This window comes from Balaenoptera acutorostrata, chromosome 3, assembly GCF_949987535.1.
Source record: "Balaenoptera acutorostrata chromosome 3, mBalAcu1.1, whole genome shotgun sequence".
NCBI lineage: Eukaryota > Metazoa > Chordata > Mammalia > Artiodactyla > Balaenopteridae > Balaenoptera > Balaenoptera acutorostrata.
In genome coordinates this window covers 180785126-180800610 of record NC_080066.1, presented here as the reverse complement: position 1 = coordinate 180800610, position 15485 = coordinate 180785126, and the positions used below count along the sequence as shown (strand labels likewise).

The 15485-nt window shown below is 48.0% G+C and overlaps 1 protein-coding gene across 5 annotated transcripts in view; it reads right to left on the bottom strand.

The window, feature by feature from the left end:
• TECPR2 (tectonin beta-propeller repeat containing 2) overlaps positions 1-15485 on the bottom strand; it is a 107238-nt gene that overhangs the window by 15848 nt on the left and 75905 nt on the right. For all 5 annotated transcript variants that reach the window (XM_057544294.1, XM_057544296.1, XM_007176185.2 and 2 more), the window contains one exon: positions 10710-10858. In XM_057544294.1, the coding sequence (XP_057400277.1) occupies positions 10710-10858 (149 nt within the window). The remainder of the gene's footprint in view (positions 1-10709; positions 10859-15485) is intronic.

Sequence of the window (15485 nt, the reverse complement as noted above, 5' to 3'; positions counted from 1 at the left end):
AAACTGCCACACAACTTTGGAGGCTGGAAAGTAGAGAATGAGCAGGAAAGGACTCAGCAGCTGAGAGCAGAGACCCCCCCAGCAAACCACGCAGCCCGATCGCCACGCAGAGACCGCAGCCAGCAAGTCTCACGCACGCTCAGGGTCCCCAGCCAGGCTTGTGGGCCCCCCGCTTACACCAAGGTCGCCAATGTCTACAGAAAGCCTCTGCGTGGAGAAGACAGAGGAGAGACAGAAAGCAGGCAACTCAAGGGACACGGAGACCACGCATGGGAAGAAATTTCAAAAACGTCCTTGAGGGCAAGAGAAGACTCGACCACTGTGAAACAGCAAAAGGAGTGTCCAGAAATTTAAAATATAATCACAGAGGAATTCCCTGGCAGTCCAGTGATTAGGACTCCATGCTCTCACTCCCGAGGGCCTGCGTTCAACCCCTGGTCAGGGAACTAAGATCCCACAAGCCTCACAGTGTGGCCCCAAAAAAGAAAAAGTATATGTTTGTGTGTGTGTGTGTGTATGTGTGTGTGTGTGTGTGTGTGTGTGTGTGCGCGCGCGCGTGTGTATTTTTATAGAAATAACCCAATAGGGGGATTGCAGGATAAAGAAGAAAGATAAAAACATAAAGAAAAAGAAAATAGGAGAGAAAAGGTAAGAAAAGTAGAGGCCACTTTAGGAAGTCCACAGTACGAAAGCAGGACGCCCAGAAAGAGCACACAGAAATGGGAGGGGCAGAGGCCAGAAGGTGACTGCCAACAGGGGAACAGGACACATCCCAGAACAAACGCCACGAGCTCCAGGCTGAAAGGGCTCCGGGCACGAAGGATAAAACAGGCTCCCCCAGGCACACATCACTCTCTGCTCTCAGAACGCTGGGAACAAACAGATCTTACAAACTTCCAGAGAGAAAAAGCAGGTCAAATATCAAGGATCAGGTATCAGAATGGCTTCAAACTTCTCAACAGCAATACTGGACACCAGGAGATGACAGAAGAAGACCTTAAAATTCTAAAGGAAGTCTATTTCCAACCTAGACTGCTATACTCATACAAGGTCAAGGATGAATGTGGGCGAAGACTTTCAGACACACAATGCCTCCAAAAGTTACCTCTACAAACCCTTCTCAGGAACCGACCAGAGGATAAACTCCACCAAAAAAGAGACAGAAAGAGGAAGACACAGGATCCGGGAGAGAAGGGATCCAAAGCACGAGCAAGGCAAAGGGGGCCCAGGAAGACAGAGTGACCAGGCCAGAGGGCCGGCCAAAGCATCCAGGACCGATGACTCCAAGGAGAATGGGATGGAGCCCACATGCCCGAGTGTACGGAAGGGAAACGGACACAGCTGGCAGGGAGAGTCTGGGGTTGAATATGTGAAACACAGAAAACCAGATGGGAAAAAAAGACAACGATCGAGCCCAGGGAAAACAGAGAGTCGTGCGGACAAGCAGACGGAGTGCAGTTTACTGCCCGGCTCAGCTCTGCAGGGCGTGTGCCCCATCACAGCACCACCGCTCCCGAGGATGGAAGCAGGGAGACGGGCGCACGGCTGCGGGGACAGGCACCCTTCCCTTCCAGCAGGAGTCAACCGAAAACCCCTAAGCTAGAAGGATAGAGACGCAGCTCCCTACGAAGTTATTCAGGGAGATGACGCCAAAAGAAAGGAGTTCTCTAGACGGGGGGCGATGGGCGGGGAGACGCGTTTCCTGCAGCACACCTGTAGAACCAGCTGACGTGTAACCTGTGTAGTTACGTGTGTGACTCTGATTAAAGTAAGAACCAACCAACCAAGATGCCTGAGCCCCATCCCGCTGAGCTGATCTCCAGGGGAGGGACCCAGGCCTGGACATTCTCAGCAAGTACCTCAGCCGGTCCCCAGGTGGATGTAATTCTTCACTTTCCTGGTCAGGAGATGAAGGGCCAGTGAGTTCGGACAACTTGCCCAAGGTCATTTGGTCTCATATGGAAAAAAATAACTTTTAGTTCAGGTTCTTTTGACTTCAAATAGCAGACTCTGCCACTGGAGGTCCTGGCTGGCAGAGCCCCAGGGGCCGCTGTGTCCCCGAGCACTGTCCCCTGCTGCTGAGGGGGAAATGCCGCCACGCCTTCCCGCCACGTCAGCGAGACCTGACGGGTCGGCAACAGAGCTGGCAGGCACGGCGGGGGCAGCCGGTCTCGTCACCGAGAGGCCTGGACCCCAACACACACTGGCTTCCTGTGCCCCAAACATTCGGCGTCAGGGTCCCCACGCACCTGCCACCCCAGCCCTGCGTCTCACAGACCTGCACTCTGGATCCAGGGAACCAGGCCGAAGAGTTTCACGGCTCACTGCAGGCCTTCCTTGCCTAGAGCCTGTCGCGCCCCAGCCGTCGGGGACACCCACTGCCCCTGGAGTCAACGGCAAACTCTCCAGGCCAAGAGCCAACTGCCCCAGAGCGTGAGCCCGAGGACCTCTTGAGTCTCCCCTGTCACACGATGCCCTTCCTGCACCCTACCCTCCCAGAGGGTCTTGATGGGTACGACTAGGATTTAGAGCCGAGAGGCACAGGAAACTGACGTCTCACCAGGCTCGGGATGGTCCCCAAGAATGGACTGTCCCCAGCAACGAACCGTCCTGCCCAGAGCACCGCGGAGCAGCACTTTTCCCTACTCAGCAACACTGGGCCAAATGCACTACTTGCTGGTCACTGGAAGTGCCCACTGGGTCTGCCAGGCCCAGTTCAAGGACTACGTCGTCCACAGGAGCCAGAGCTGGCAACCCTTGGTGACCTGGGTTTCCTTCCTGGCTGCTACCCTGACCTACTGCCCCCTCTGCCTTTGGTCACTTAACCTTTACCTCCCTTCAGGGGCGGCCTCCCTCACTCCTGCTCCCCTGCAGCGCCCAGCACAGCCCCGCACACTCTCACATTCCTTTCAACTTTTTAACTGTTTGATACATTTTAAACAGCTCTACAGGGGTGTGACTGACATCTAATAAAACGCACACATTTAAAGCGTATGATTTGTGGGAATTCCCTGGTGGCCCAGTGGTTAGGACTCAGCATTTTCACTGCTGGGACCTGGGTTCACTCCCTGGTTGGGGAACTAAGATCCCACAAAACGAGTGGCGCAACCAAAAAAAAAAAAAAAAAAAACACAGGTACAATTTGATCATCGTTGCCACATGCCTACACTGCTGACACCCCGCGCCCCTCCTCCGTAACCCCCCCCAATCCTGCTGCCCCCACAGGTCCCCAAGCAACCACTGCTCTCTGTAGCTACAGATGAGTCAGCGTTCTCTAAATCTCATGTAAATTAATCATTATAATATGTATTATTTTTCCACCTGACTTCTTCACTCAACATAATTAGTTCATCAAGTTCGGGATATTTTCAGCCATATTTCCTCAAGTATTTTTCCTGTCACCTCCCCCTCTCTCTTCTCCTTTGGAACTCTGACTACATTTATATTAGGCCACGTGAAGTTGTCCTGTGCTCACTCACGCCCTGCATTTTTTTTTCCAGTCTCTTTTCTCTCTGTTTCAGTTTGGAAGCTTTTTATCACTGTGTCTTCGAGCTCACCTTTTCTCCTGCGATGTCTACACTGCCGCTGATCTCAGCCAGGGGATTTGCATCTCAGGGATTACAATTTTTATCCCTGAAAGTTTGATTTGGGTCTTTTTTATGGCTCCCATTTTTCTACCTAACGTGTGCAATCTTTCCCCAGCTTCTAGAACATAAAGGATAAAGCCATAACAACTGTTGTAATGCCCTGCCTATGCGTTTTATTTATTTATTTATTTTTTGGCCGCGCTGCGTGGCTTGCAGGATCTTAGCTCCCCAACCAGGGATTGAATCCGGGCCCTCGGCAATGAAAGCACCAAGTCTTAACCCCTGGACCGCCAGCGAAGTCCCCATCCGTAATTATTATAATAACTGTCATTGTGATAATCTGCTAAGCAGACTCTTTACAAGGGCGGGTGTCACCCCTGCTTCACTCCCCTATGTGGCCTCGCTGTCTGCACTGGACACAGTCAAGCTTCCACTGTCATAAACAGCATAAAAACAAAGAGCTTTGCGAACATTTCTGATTATTTCCCAAGACTGATTCTTATTAGGTTATTCAGTTATGAACTTACTCCATAAGTAATATAAGTTCATTGCAAGATATTCACAAGATAGAAGTGAATTAAAGGAAGAAAAACAATCAGCCACAACAGCACCACACAGCTATAACCACTGCTATCATTTGCTGTATATCTTTATAGAGTTTTTCAATGTACACACAATTTTTAAAAAATATTTATTTACTTATTTATTTTTGGCTGTGTCGGGTCTTACTTGAGGCACATGGGATCTTCTGTTGTGGAGCGTGGGCTCTTTGTTGTGGCACGCAGGATCCAGAGCGCGTGGGCTCTGTAGTTGCAGCACACGGGCTCTCTAGTTGTGGCCCGCAGGCTCCACAGTTGTGGCACACAGGCCCAGTTGCCCCACAGCATGTGGGATCTTAGTTCCCTGGTCAGGGAACTAACCCACGTCCCCTGCACTGGAAGGTGGATTCTTAACCATCAGACCACCACGGAAGTCCCGCACATAATTTTATTTTTCTTTTAAACAAAAACAGAATCATCAGACATACTTGGTAACTGACATTTTTATTCTCCACGGGAAGAAAACCTCCTCTGGGAAGCATCGTGCAGGGGATGTCGCTGCCCATGCGGCACGCACCCTGCAGAACTCAACTTGGGCCTCAGCACGAACCCCAGGCAACATCCTCAGGAGCAGGGACCTCCTAGACACTAAGCATGTAACTAGCAACGCTGTTCTCTCTCTCTTACTAAAAAAGCGGGACTGTCAGGTGCGACTGTGTCTCATGTTTGGCACGTGGAGCTCTGAGCTCCGTGTCCCAGGATGCCGTGTCGTGTCTCTGTGTGGTATCGCTCACTGGGATGTGAGGAGGGATTTAACCCATGGTGCCCCAAACGCAGTGAGAGGAATCTGGTTTAATTACCCCCAAGGTCTTGTACTTTTATGTCAGGAGGGAACACGAGTCTTCAGAACATCCCAAAACTCTTAGAAGCAGGCGGCTGGTTGTACCTGCAGAGCTGGGCTTAGGGGTGTGGGTGCCCCGCTCCTTCTGCCATCTCCATCCCCTGTGTTTGTGACCTATGCCAGCCGCGGAGGAAGTATGAGCAGCATCCAGGGTTGCCCAGAGCCGCCCTGGACGGGAGCAGAGAGTGAGGGCCGCTCTCCCTGCGCCCTGCGCGCTCCCGGTGCCCCGAGACGAGTCAATGGAAGGCCCAGCAGGGGTGGGGGACTTCTCTAACCCTAACGCCTCTCCAACGCAAGCCTTCCTGACGCTAGCTGTGAACTTCTCTAAAGATCTGGATGTGTAAAGCAGCATCAAGTTCTGTGCCCACCGGCAGCATCTGCGAGCATGGCATTCTCATGGGATTACCTGTTATCATGTTTGCATATTTATTTTGGTGTTTTTCTGTTCATAGAGCTAAAATTACCCAAAGCAGCTGAGTTTAAAGTAAGTTTTTAAGTGTTCGTTTGGCCATTTACCAGTCATATTAGTCTTAGTTGTCCTAGTTTCTCTCTTTTCCAGGAAAAGCTATAATCCAGGCAGAGTAAACGACCCCGGAGACCAGATGGGCCAGTCCACACAGGAAGAGTCGGCTGGAGCCTCCCCTACGGGAGGCCAGGACACTGGGCGGGCTAGGGAAGAGCAGGGACTGCTCTGGAGGCGGAGGGGGCAAGGGGAGGGCAGGACACTGGGCGGGCTAGGGAAGAGCAGCGACTGCTCTGGAGGCGGAGGGGGCAAGGGGAGGGCAGCGAGCATGCTCCGAAGGAAGCGGGGGGGCCGGTGCGGGTGGGGCAGCTGGACGAGCCTCTTCCACTCGGGCACTCAGTGCCCCCGTGCAGCGGAATCCCAGCATCAACTGGGCGCGCTTTGCACACACCTCTACTATGGACAGAAAAGTCTCCCACTGAAGCGGCAAACTCCAGAGAAAAGATGCTAAACACAACTATAAATATTTTCTCCACATCCTTCCAAATGTTAGCAAGTCTGAAAACTGAGTCATTCGTTTTGAGTACTTTGTTAAAACTTCACCCCAAAACTCCTACAGGAGGGATGTTTTACCAGAGAAGAGAAAGGGACACAGAAATAGAGAAACCGCTGCTAATTTCGGAAGATCCCTGTGGCTTCACTTCTCTGTGCCCTTTAGTATCTGTTACCGTGTCCGTTTGCTTCAGCTGCACACATCCTACCTGTAGACCAGGATGTGCACATCCAAGAAGAAATAAAACAAACCAGAAAGAGGTCGAGGACTTCCCTGGTGGCGCAGTAGTGAAGAATCCACCTGCCAATGCAGCAGACACGGGTTCGAGCCCTGGTCCGGGAAGATCCCACATGCCGCGGAGCAACTAAGCCCATGCACCACAACTACTGAGTCCGTGAGCCACAACTACTGAAGCCTGCGCTCCGCAACAAGAGAAGCCAGCGCAATGAGAAACCTGCGCACCGCAACGAAGAGTAGCCCCCCCTCGCCGCAACTAGAGAAAGCCCGTGCATAGCAACGAAGACCTGAAGCAGCCAAAAATAATTAATAAATAAATTTTTTTTAAAAAGAGGTCGATTATGATCAAAACATGGAAACCCCATTTACATTCTGATACTTGAATTCAACCAAATTGTCCTGATTTTCTAAATCTTTTTTTAAAATAAATTTATTTACTTTTGGCTGCGTCGGGTCTTCGTTGTTGAGCGTGGGCTTTCTCTAGTTGCGGCTAGCAGGGGCTACTCTTTGTTGTGGTGCGTGGGCTTCCCATTGCGGTGGCTTCCCTTGTTGCAGAGCACGGGCTCTAGGCACGTGGGCTCAGTAGTTGTGGCATGTGGGCTCAGTAGTTGTGGCTCGCGGGCTCTAGAGCACAGGCTCAGTAGTTGTGGCGCACGGGCTTAGTTGCTCCGTGGCGTGTGGGATCTTCCTGGACCAGGGCTCAAACCCGTGTCCCCTGCATTGGCAGGCAGATTCTTAACCACTGCATCACCAGGGAAGCCCCTTTCTAAACCTTTTAACAAGGCCTCATCCCACCCCACCCCCACCCCGCCCCTGGACTAGTCTTCTCAGAACCCTCTGCAGCTTTAAGATGAATTTGAAATTCAATTTAAAGGTAGGCTTTGTCCTAAAACACTGAGTGTGAGGCCGCCGAGCATGTGACACGCTGCCTGGACACAGCGTTCCATCGCAGCTCCGGCAGGCAGTGGCTGGCCCCGGCCTTGGTCCTCAGCAGGGCTTGGAAAAGCGCAGCAAAGGGCCTGTGCAAATGTAAAGCCTGTTTTTTGCCCCCACAGGAACCAACTCTCTATCTACAAATTCCACGGCCAAGTGCATTTCTTCTACAGCACACTGAAGCTACTGAATAAGAAAATGTGGTCTCATTTAGCGGAACTACTTGAAATAGTTAATGTTTAACAGCCTATTTAGCAATCACTACTTTATTCAAAGCACAGCTTTGAGGCCCTTTCATGTGAATTTGTTCTATTTTGGCCATTTTCCTGGGCAAAGCTGTAGATCACCACAGTCAATAGAGCACTCCAAGTAAAGCTTTCTTCCCCCAGTTTTAGCTTTGCTTCCTAGAGGTTATTCTAGAATCTAAATGTTGAAAGGAAGAGGAATTCGCAGTTTCATGCAGTCCTTGATGTGACACCAAAAGCACAAGCAACTAAAGGAAAACGTAGATAAAATGGACTTCATCAAAATAAAAAACTTTTGTGCATCAAAGGACACCATAAAGAAAGTGAAAAGACAATCCAGAGAATGGGAGAAAACATCTGTAAATCATAATTCTTAAAAGGGTCTACTATCCAGAATATATAAAGAAGTCTTACAACTCAATAATAAAAAGACAACCCAATTACAAAATGAGCAAAGTATTTGAATATTTTAGTTCTCCAAATAAGATATACAAATGACCAATAAGCACATGAAAAGATGCTCATTAGTCGTTAGGGAAAAGCAAATCAAAATCACAAGGACATGGGGATGTAATGTACAGTATGACTATAGTTAATACTTACTGCATATTTGAAAGCTGCTAAGAGAGTAGATCTTCAAAGTTCTCATCACAAGAAAAAAAAATTTGTAACTACGTATCATGACAGATGTTTACTAGACTTACTGTGGTGATTATTTTGCAAGATATACAAATACTGAATCATTATGTTGTACATGTGAAACTAATACAATGCCATACGTCAATTATATCTAAATTTTTAAAAACCCTATTGAGGGACTTCCCTGGCGGTCCAATGGTTAAGAATCCTCCTTCCAATGCAGGGGATGCGGGTTCGAGCCCTGGTCAGGGACCTAAGATCCCACATCCCTCGTGGCCAAAAAACCAAAGCATAAAACAGAAGCAGTACTGTAACAAATTCAATAAAGACTTTAAAAATGGTCCACATCAAAAAAATCTTAAAAAAACAAACAATAAAAACCAAATGAATTATAGCAAAAAGTGCCAAGTTGGATCAGATCAGCTTTCCTTTCTCTACAGGTCTGTTCTAATATAAATCAGAACATTCAGTAACCCACACAATATAAAAATTAATTTTTCCTGTTTCAATAAACTTTTTTACCCTGTTTTTTAAAAGGAACCCACAATGAGATACCATTTTACAACTATTAAGATGGGTAGAATTTAAAAACTGGGCAAGAAAAATTTTGCAGTGAGGATGTAGAGAAATTGGAATCCTCATACATTGCTGGCAGAATGTAGAATGGTACAGCCACTGTGGCAAACAGTCTGGCGGTTCCTTAAAAAGTTAAACATACAATCACCATATGACCCCACAATTCCACTTAAAGTTATACACCCAGCAGAATTGAAAACGCATGTCCACACAGTCTTGTACACGAATGCTCACAGCAGCATTATTCATAGTAGCCAAAAAGTAGGAACAACCCAAATGTCAATCAACTGATGAATGGATAAGCAAAATGTGGTCTATGCATACAAGGGAATATCATTCAGTCATAAAAAGGAATAAAGTACTGACACACGTTACAACGTGGATGAACTTTGAAAACGTGAAGCCAAGTGAAAGATGGCAGATACAAAGGCCACGTATTATATGATTCCATTTATATGGAAAAGGAAAATCCAGAATAGGCAAGTGCATAGAAATACAAAGTAGATTAGTGGCTGCCAGGGGCTGAGGAGACAGGGGTTCCGGAAGAAAAGGGAGTGTCTACCAATAGGTAGTGGGCTTCTTTTCGGGGTGGTGAAAAAGTTCTAGAATTGGATAGCAGTGATGGTTGCACAACTTTGCGAATATACTAAAAAACACTGAGTTGTATGCTGTAGAAGGGTGAATTGTAACTCTTTAAGAAATAACATAAAGCTGTCGGGGGTTGACAACGACATACCACGGGAGCAGGCAACAAGAGGGTGCCTCGTCTAAGGGGGCTCCAGACCAGCAACGAAACCAGCTGGAGGTCGGCTTGCCTTCACCCTCGCTGCGCACCAGCAGAGCCCACAGTGCCGGCGACAACGCCTTCCCCTGTCGCCTGACCGTGGCTGTCAGCGCACCGCCGTGTGCAGACGAACGCGGAGCGGGCGTCTGCACAGCGCTTTCTAATTCACAGACGCGATCCTACTCGCTCTTCGCAGGACCCTGTGAGGACGAAGATCCACGTGGAGCCCGCCTCCCCGTGGCCATGAGCGCTGACCAATGGCCTGAAAGAACTCGGGACCTGACTCCTGTCCAACTGTAGGGTCTCCCAGCACAGGCCCCGTGTCCCACGGGCAGGACTGGTGGTCCTCATGACCAGCCCTGCACCTTGACCTCAGCTGCCCCATCCCTGAGGGTTCGTGATGCCCAAAATGTAGACAGTCATGAACACAGGCATTCACCCAAACACCTGATTTCCTTCTTCTCCCCGTTTAAGCACTTTTTTTTCAAGGACTAACCACTCCTGCCACACTGCCACCTCTGCATATGGCAACTTCATTTTTTTCCCCAACAAAGTCACAAAGTGGGGACTACCAACAGTTAGAGCAAATAACTCTCATTAAATCACAGCCCCCCACTTACAAATTTTAGCAGAAATATACTTAACATAGCAACCAGGCCCATCAGGTATTTAAGGGTAACTAAACAGTACACTAAAATCAGACTCCCGCTTCTGATTCGAGTGGTGGAACAGTCAAAAGAAAAGGAAAAACATTTAGGATACGTGGTAAACTGAAATATGGCCGGGGTCGGGGGAGGGGATGGGGCGCACGAGAAGAAGAATTTCTTCAACAAACCAGGAAAGGCACTCACAAAATAATGATAATACATTATCTCCATGACAAGATTTTAAAATGATTTTTACTTTCTTCTCTATACTTTTGGATATTGTTTGATGTTTTCAAAAATAATATTCATTCTGTAAAAAGTTAGAAATGAAACACTTTTATTTTGAGAAAGAAAAAATGCAGCATTGGCTCAGATAATCGTTAATCTGTTCGGCCCTGAACTTCACAAATATCCAACTCCAGGTGTGGGATGCCAGTGAACGAGCGTGTGTTGACCTGGGGCACACCTTAGCCCCCAGGCTCCCTGACACGCCCCTCCTCCCCCAGTGGCCGGGAGGCCACACTCGCAGGCGTGGTCCTCTCCCCGACACCAGCACCCGAGCAGCTTACTGACGAGCAAGTTAGTATCAGTTAACTTTTGCTTACCTGGACAGGCGGTTCAATCATTATCCAGGCTGGAAGCATCAGACTGGGATTCAGAGGCTGGGTACCCACGCGGAAGTAAACTCCACCCCTGGAATCACAGGCCCAGACGTGCTGATTTCCACATGCCAGGCTCATCAGTTTTACAGCTCCTATAGACAAACAGAGAAAAAGTACACACATTAATTACTCTTGTAAGATGACTCATGTTTCATTTAATCTATGAACTTTGATTTTACACTTCAAAGAAAGAGATGCTGCTGCCTTTGCACGTGAACTCTGTTGCTCGAGAACATTACAGCGCACGGGAGTCACCAAGGCCTCTGGCTGCCCTGGCACCTGACCCGCGCCACAGAGCAGCCCTTGCACGCCACGGGCAGAGTAATCAAGATGCCACCCGGACAGTGCCCTGAGCCACCAAGCCCGGGAATTAATATCTCAATGTGGGCCCCATCATTAGCTTCATCAGATACGTGACTATTACCAGCAAATTCTGGATTTGGGGCAAGGGAATTCATTCTTTAGGTAATCTTTTTTTTTGTGGCTGCGTAGGGTCTTAGTGGCAGCACGCGGGATCTTCGTTGTGGTGCACGGGCTTCTCTCTAGTTGCAGCGTGTGGGTTTTCTCTCTTTGGCTGTGGCGTGCAGGCTCCAGGGCATGCGGGCTCTCTCGCTGAGGCGCGAGAGATCAAGATCCCACATGCCGCGGGGGCTTAGTTGCCCCGCGGCATGTGGGATCTTAGTTCTCCAACCAGGGATCGAACCCATGTCCCCTGCAGTGGCAGGCGGATTCTTTACCCCTGGACAACCAGGGAAGTCCCTCTTTCAGGTAATCTTGATCCTAATTAGAATTAAAATTAACTAACTAAGCCTCCCAGGATCTTCATTTTTCTTTTTATATTTCTCCTTGTTTATTAAGCCAATTTTAAGAGGAAAGGAAATGGGAGGAGTCTTCAAAGAGAAATTTGATTAATAGTTTATCTGGCAGAAAGAGCAACAGCCCATAGTTACTGACCTGCGCGACGATGCATGGCTACTGCCGCCCCAGCTCATGCGTGAGGCCGTCAGGACGCAGACCCCGGGAGACAACACCGAGAAGCCGGGAGGCAAAGGGCAGGCCGCGGCTTGAACCCAGGCCAGCCTGACCCTCCCCGCCAGCCACCTCTGACCTCCGGGGCCCCACATCCCGTGAACACGCAGATCTTACACGGTCAGCTCCCTCACTTTTGACAGATGAACATGCCTGGGTAACCCATGGCTTATCAAGTTATGGAATGTTGTCATCGCCCCAGAAAGTTCCCTCAAGCCCCTTTCTCAAGAAAGTTCTGCCCCTCTGCCCCGAGGCAGCCACTCTTCTGATTTCTATCGCCACGTATCTGTTCAGTCTGGTCTATATGACTGTAAAAACAGAATCACAGGTATGCACTCCCTGGGCCTGGCTTCTTTCACTCAGTGTGATGTTCTGTTCATGACATTCATCCAGTCACTCCTTTTTACTGCTGAGTATGAGCCCACTGCATGTAAACGCCACAGTTAGTGGTGTATCCTACTGATGGGCATTTGGGCCATTTCCACTTTTTGCTATTAGGAGTAAAGCCGCTATCATCATTCCTGCAGAAGACTTTTTTTTGTGAACATGTGTTTTTTTTCTTGAATAACACCTAGGAGTGGAGCTCCGGGCTATAGGGTAGATATCTGGTTTAACGTGGAAAGAGACCGCCAGTCTTCCCATTTTACACGCCCACCAGCGGTGTGTGCTGGTGGCCCACACCCTCACCAGCATCCACTTCTGGCACCTCTGTCAGCCATTCTAGCAGGTGTAAAGTGGCATCCTGTCATGGTTTTAATTTGCATTTCCCTGGTAACTAGTGAGGTTGAGAATCTTTTAATGTGCTTATGGGGGGCATCTGTGTATCTTCTTTTGTGAAGCGTCTGTCAAGTCTTTTGCCCGTTTTATCAGGTTGAATGGTTTGTCTTCTGATGGCTAAGTCAGAGGATGACCCGTTTTGACTGTGAAGCAGGGAAAAGGCGGCGCAGCGACATGCACCGGCAGCGCTGCTCCTGGCTGCCTCGCACAGTCGTCACCGCTAACAGATGACAGCCCAGGTGCCTACACCACAACGCACCGGCACGGATCCTGCTAAGGGGAAATCTCGTCACATGTGTTTCGCTTAAAAGTATCAACCCACTACTACTGAAAAAATTCTTAGTATCCCTTTGTACATTTCCTGAAGATGATGATTTCTCTTATACTGAAATTAGCTGTATTTTTAAAATCTTTTATAGAATGTCTTACCGGGGAGTTAAAATAGACATCCCAGAGCTCTAACGTTACCCATGAAAAGATTTGTAGCGATCCAAATAAAGTACTTTCAGCAGTAAATTCCAGAAACGGCCGAGAAACGAATTCTAATTTTAAAATGCTAATTAAAAAATAATTTTATGTTGGAGTCGTCAACCTGCCCTAACAGGAACTACAGGTGGTAGCTGCTCATGTGAAGAGAGTTATGTGGTGACAAAAACACACTGGGTCAGCACCTCAGAATTAGCAGCGAATAACACCACCACCAGTGAAACACGGAGTTCATATTACAAGGCAAGCGTTCTTTTAGATCAAACATAAAAGGTTGCTAGAATATACACTTCAGTGTATAAATCAGCTTATTCTGAATTGAAGAGACAGGTCAAAGAAGAAAGCGTTTAACTGAGGGCTTTCCCGTAGTCTCCGACTTCGCAGAGGGTCTCCCAGGCTGCCTGGGTGCAGGTGCATGAGGTCAGGGCAGGTGGCAGAGAACACTGGCCCCCCCCAGCACTCCCTGGCTCGTCAGTGTCCCTTGGAGTTAAGCGGGGCCCCATCACTGGTTCTGGACGATGGGCTGCGAGCAGAAGGGATCTGTCACTTCTGAACTGAACCATAAAAGAGCTGGCAAGAGGGCCTTGCCTTTCAGCTGTCCCCTGCCGCAGGGACACAGGGGCAGAGCCACAGAGCACCGCAGGGGGCCAGTGAGCCACCACCTGGGAACCACTACCACAACCATCGGAAGACTGACAGGCCGACAGCCAACTTCGCGGGAGCAGAAAGCAACCTTCACTGTGTTACGTCGCTGGTATTTGGGACTCGTTACTATAACAGTGTTAGTCCGACTAACACAGACATGCTGCGATTTTCCTGTCTTCCCCTTATTTTGTTTTTCCCTCCCATTAAAAAAAAAAAGTTTTAATTACTTTATTCAACAGATGAGACATTTTCCCTTTAGGATTACTTTTTAAACATATATTTTAGAACAAAAAGTGGCATTTATTTGGTGTTTTACTATTTACAAGACACTTTTTTGCATAAATTACTATATAATATAATCCTATTTGTTACCTAAAGGCACGAATCGACACTGAATATTTCTTCATTAAATGCTGTGACCAGATGTATTCAATTACAAATTGCATTAGTTTGCTAAACATTCCAGTGCCTGACATATGCATATTTATGTGTACTGGGAAATCAAACGTTATGAGCATCTTAAATATCTGCTAAATGATGCAAATTTTCTTCCAAAAACTAGGACTGTCATAAATCATAAAATTCCATATTCAGTCTCTATAACTGGGTTCAGTAGCTAGACATTTAATTGAAGAATTCTCTTTATCTAAGAAATGGAAATCAAAACTACAATGAGGTACCACCTCACACCAGTCAGAATGGCCATCATTAAAAAAATCTACAAAAAAAAATCCATAAATAACAAATGCTGGAAAGGATGTGGAGAAAAGGGAGCCCTCCTGCACTGCTGGTGGGAATGTACGTTGGTGCAGCCACGATGGAGAACAGTATGGAGGTTCCTCAGAAAACTAAAAATAGAGCTACCATATGATCCAGCAATCCCACTCCTGGGCATATATCCAGACAAAATTGTAATTCAAAAAGATACATGCAGAATAAAACAACAACAACAACAACAACAAAATAACAACAAAAAGATACATGCACCTCTATGTTCACAGCAGCACTATTCACAATAGCCAAGACATGGAAACAACCTAAATGTCCATCGACAGATGAATGGATAAAGAAGATGTGGTACATATATATAATGGACTACTACCCAGCCATAAAAAGACGAAATAATGCCATTAGCAGCAACATGGATGCAACTAGAGATTATCATACTAAGTGAAGTAAGTCAGAAAGAGAAAGACAAATACCATATGATATCACTTATACGTGGAATCTAAAATATGACACAAATGAACCTATCTATGAAACAGAAACAGAATCACAGACATAGAGAACAGACTGATGGTTGCCAAGGTCAGGGGGCGGGGTTAGGGGAGGGATGGAGTGGGAGGTTGGGGATAGCAGATGTAAACTATTATATACAGACTGGACGGACAACAAGGTCCTCCTGTACAACACAGGGAACTATATTAGGTATCCTATGATAAACCATAATGGAAAAGAATATTAAAAAAAAAGAATGTAGGGCTTCCCTGGTGGCGCAGTGGTTAAGAATCTGCCTGCCAGTGCAGGGGACACGGGTTCGAGCCCTGGTCCGGGAAGATCCCACATGCCGCGGAGCAACTAAGCCCGTGCGCCACAACTACTGAGCCTGTGCTCTAGAGCCCGCGAGCCACAACTACTGAGCCCACGTGCCACAACTACTGAGCCCACGTGCCACAACTACTGAAGCCCGCACGCCTAGAGCCCATGCTCTGCAACAATGAGAAGCCACAGCAATGAGAAGCCCGCGCACCGCAATGAAGAGCAGCCCCCGCTCTCCGCAAC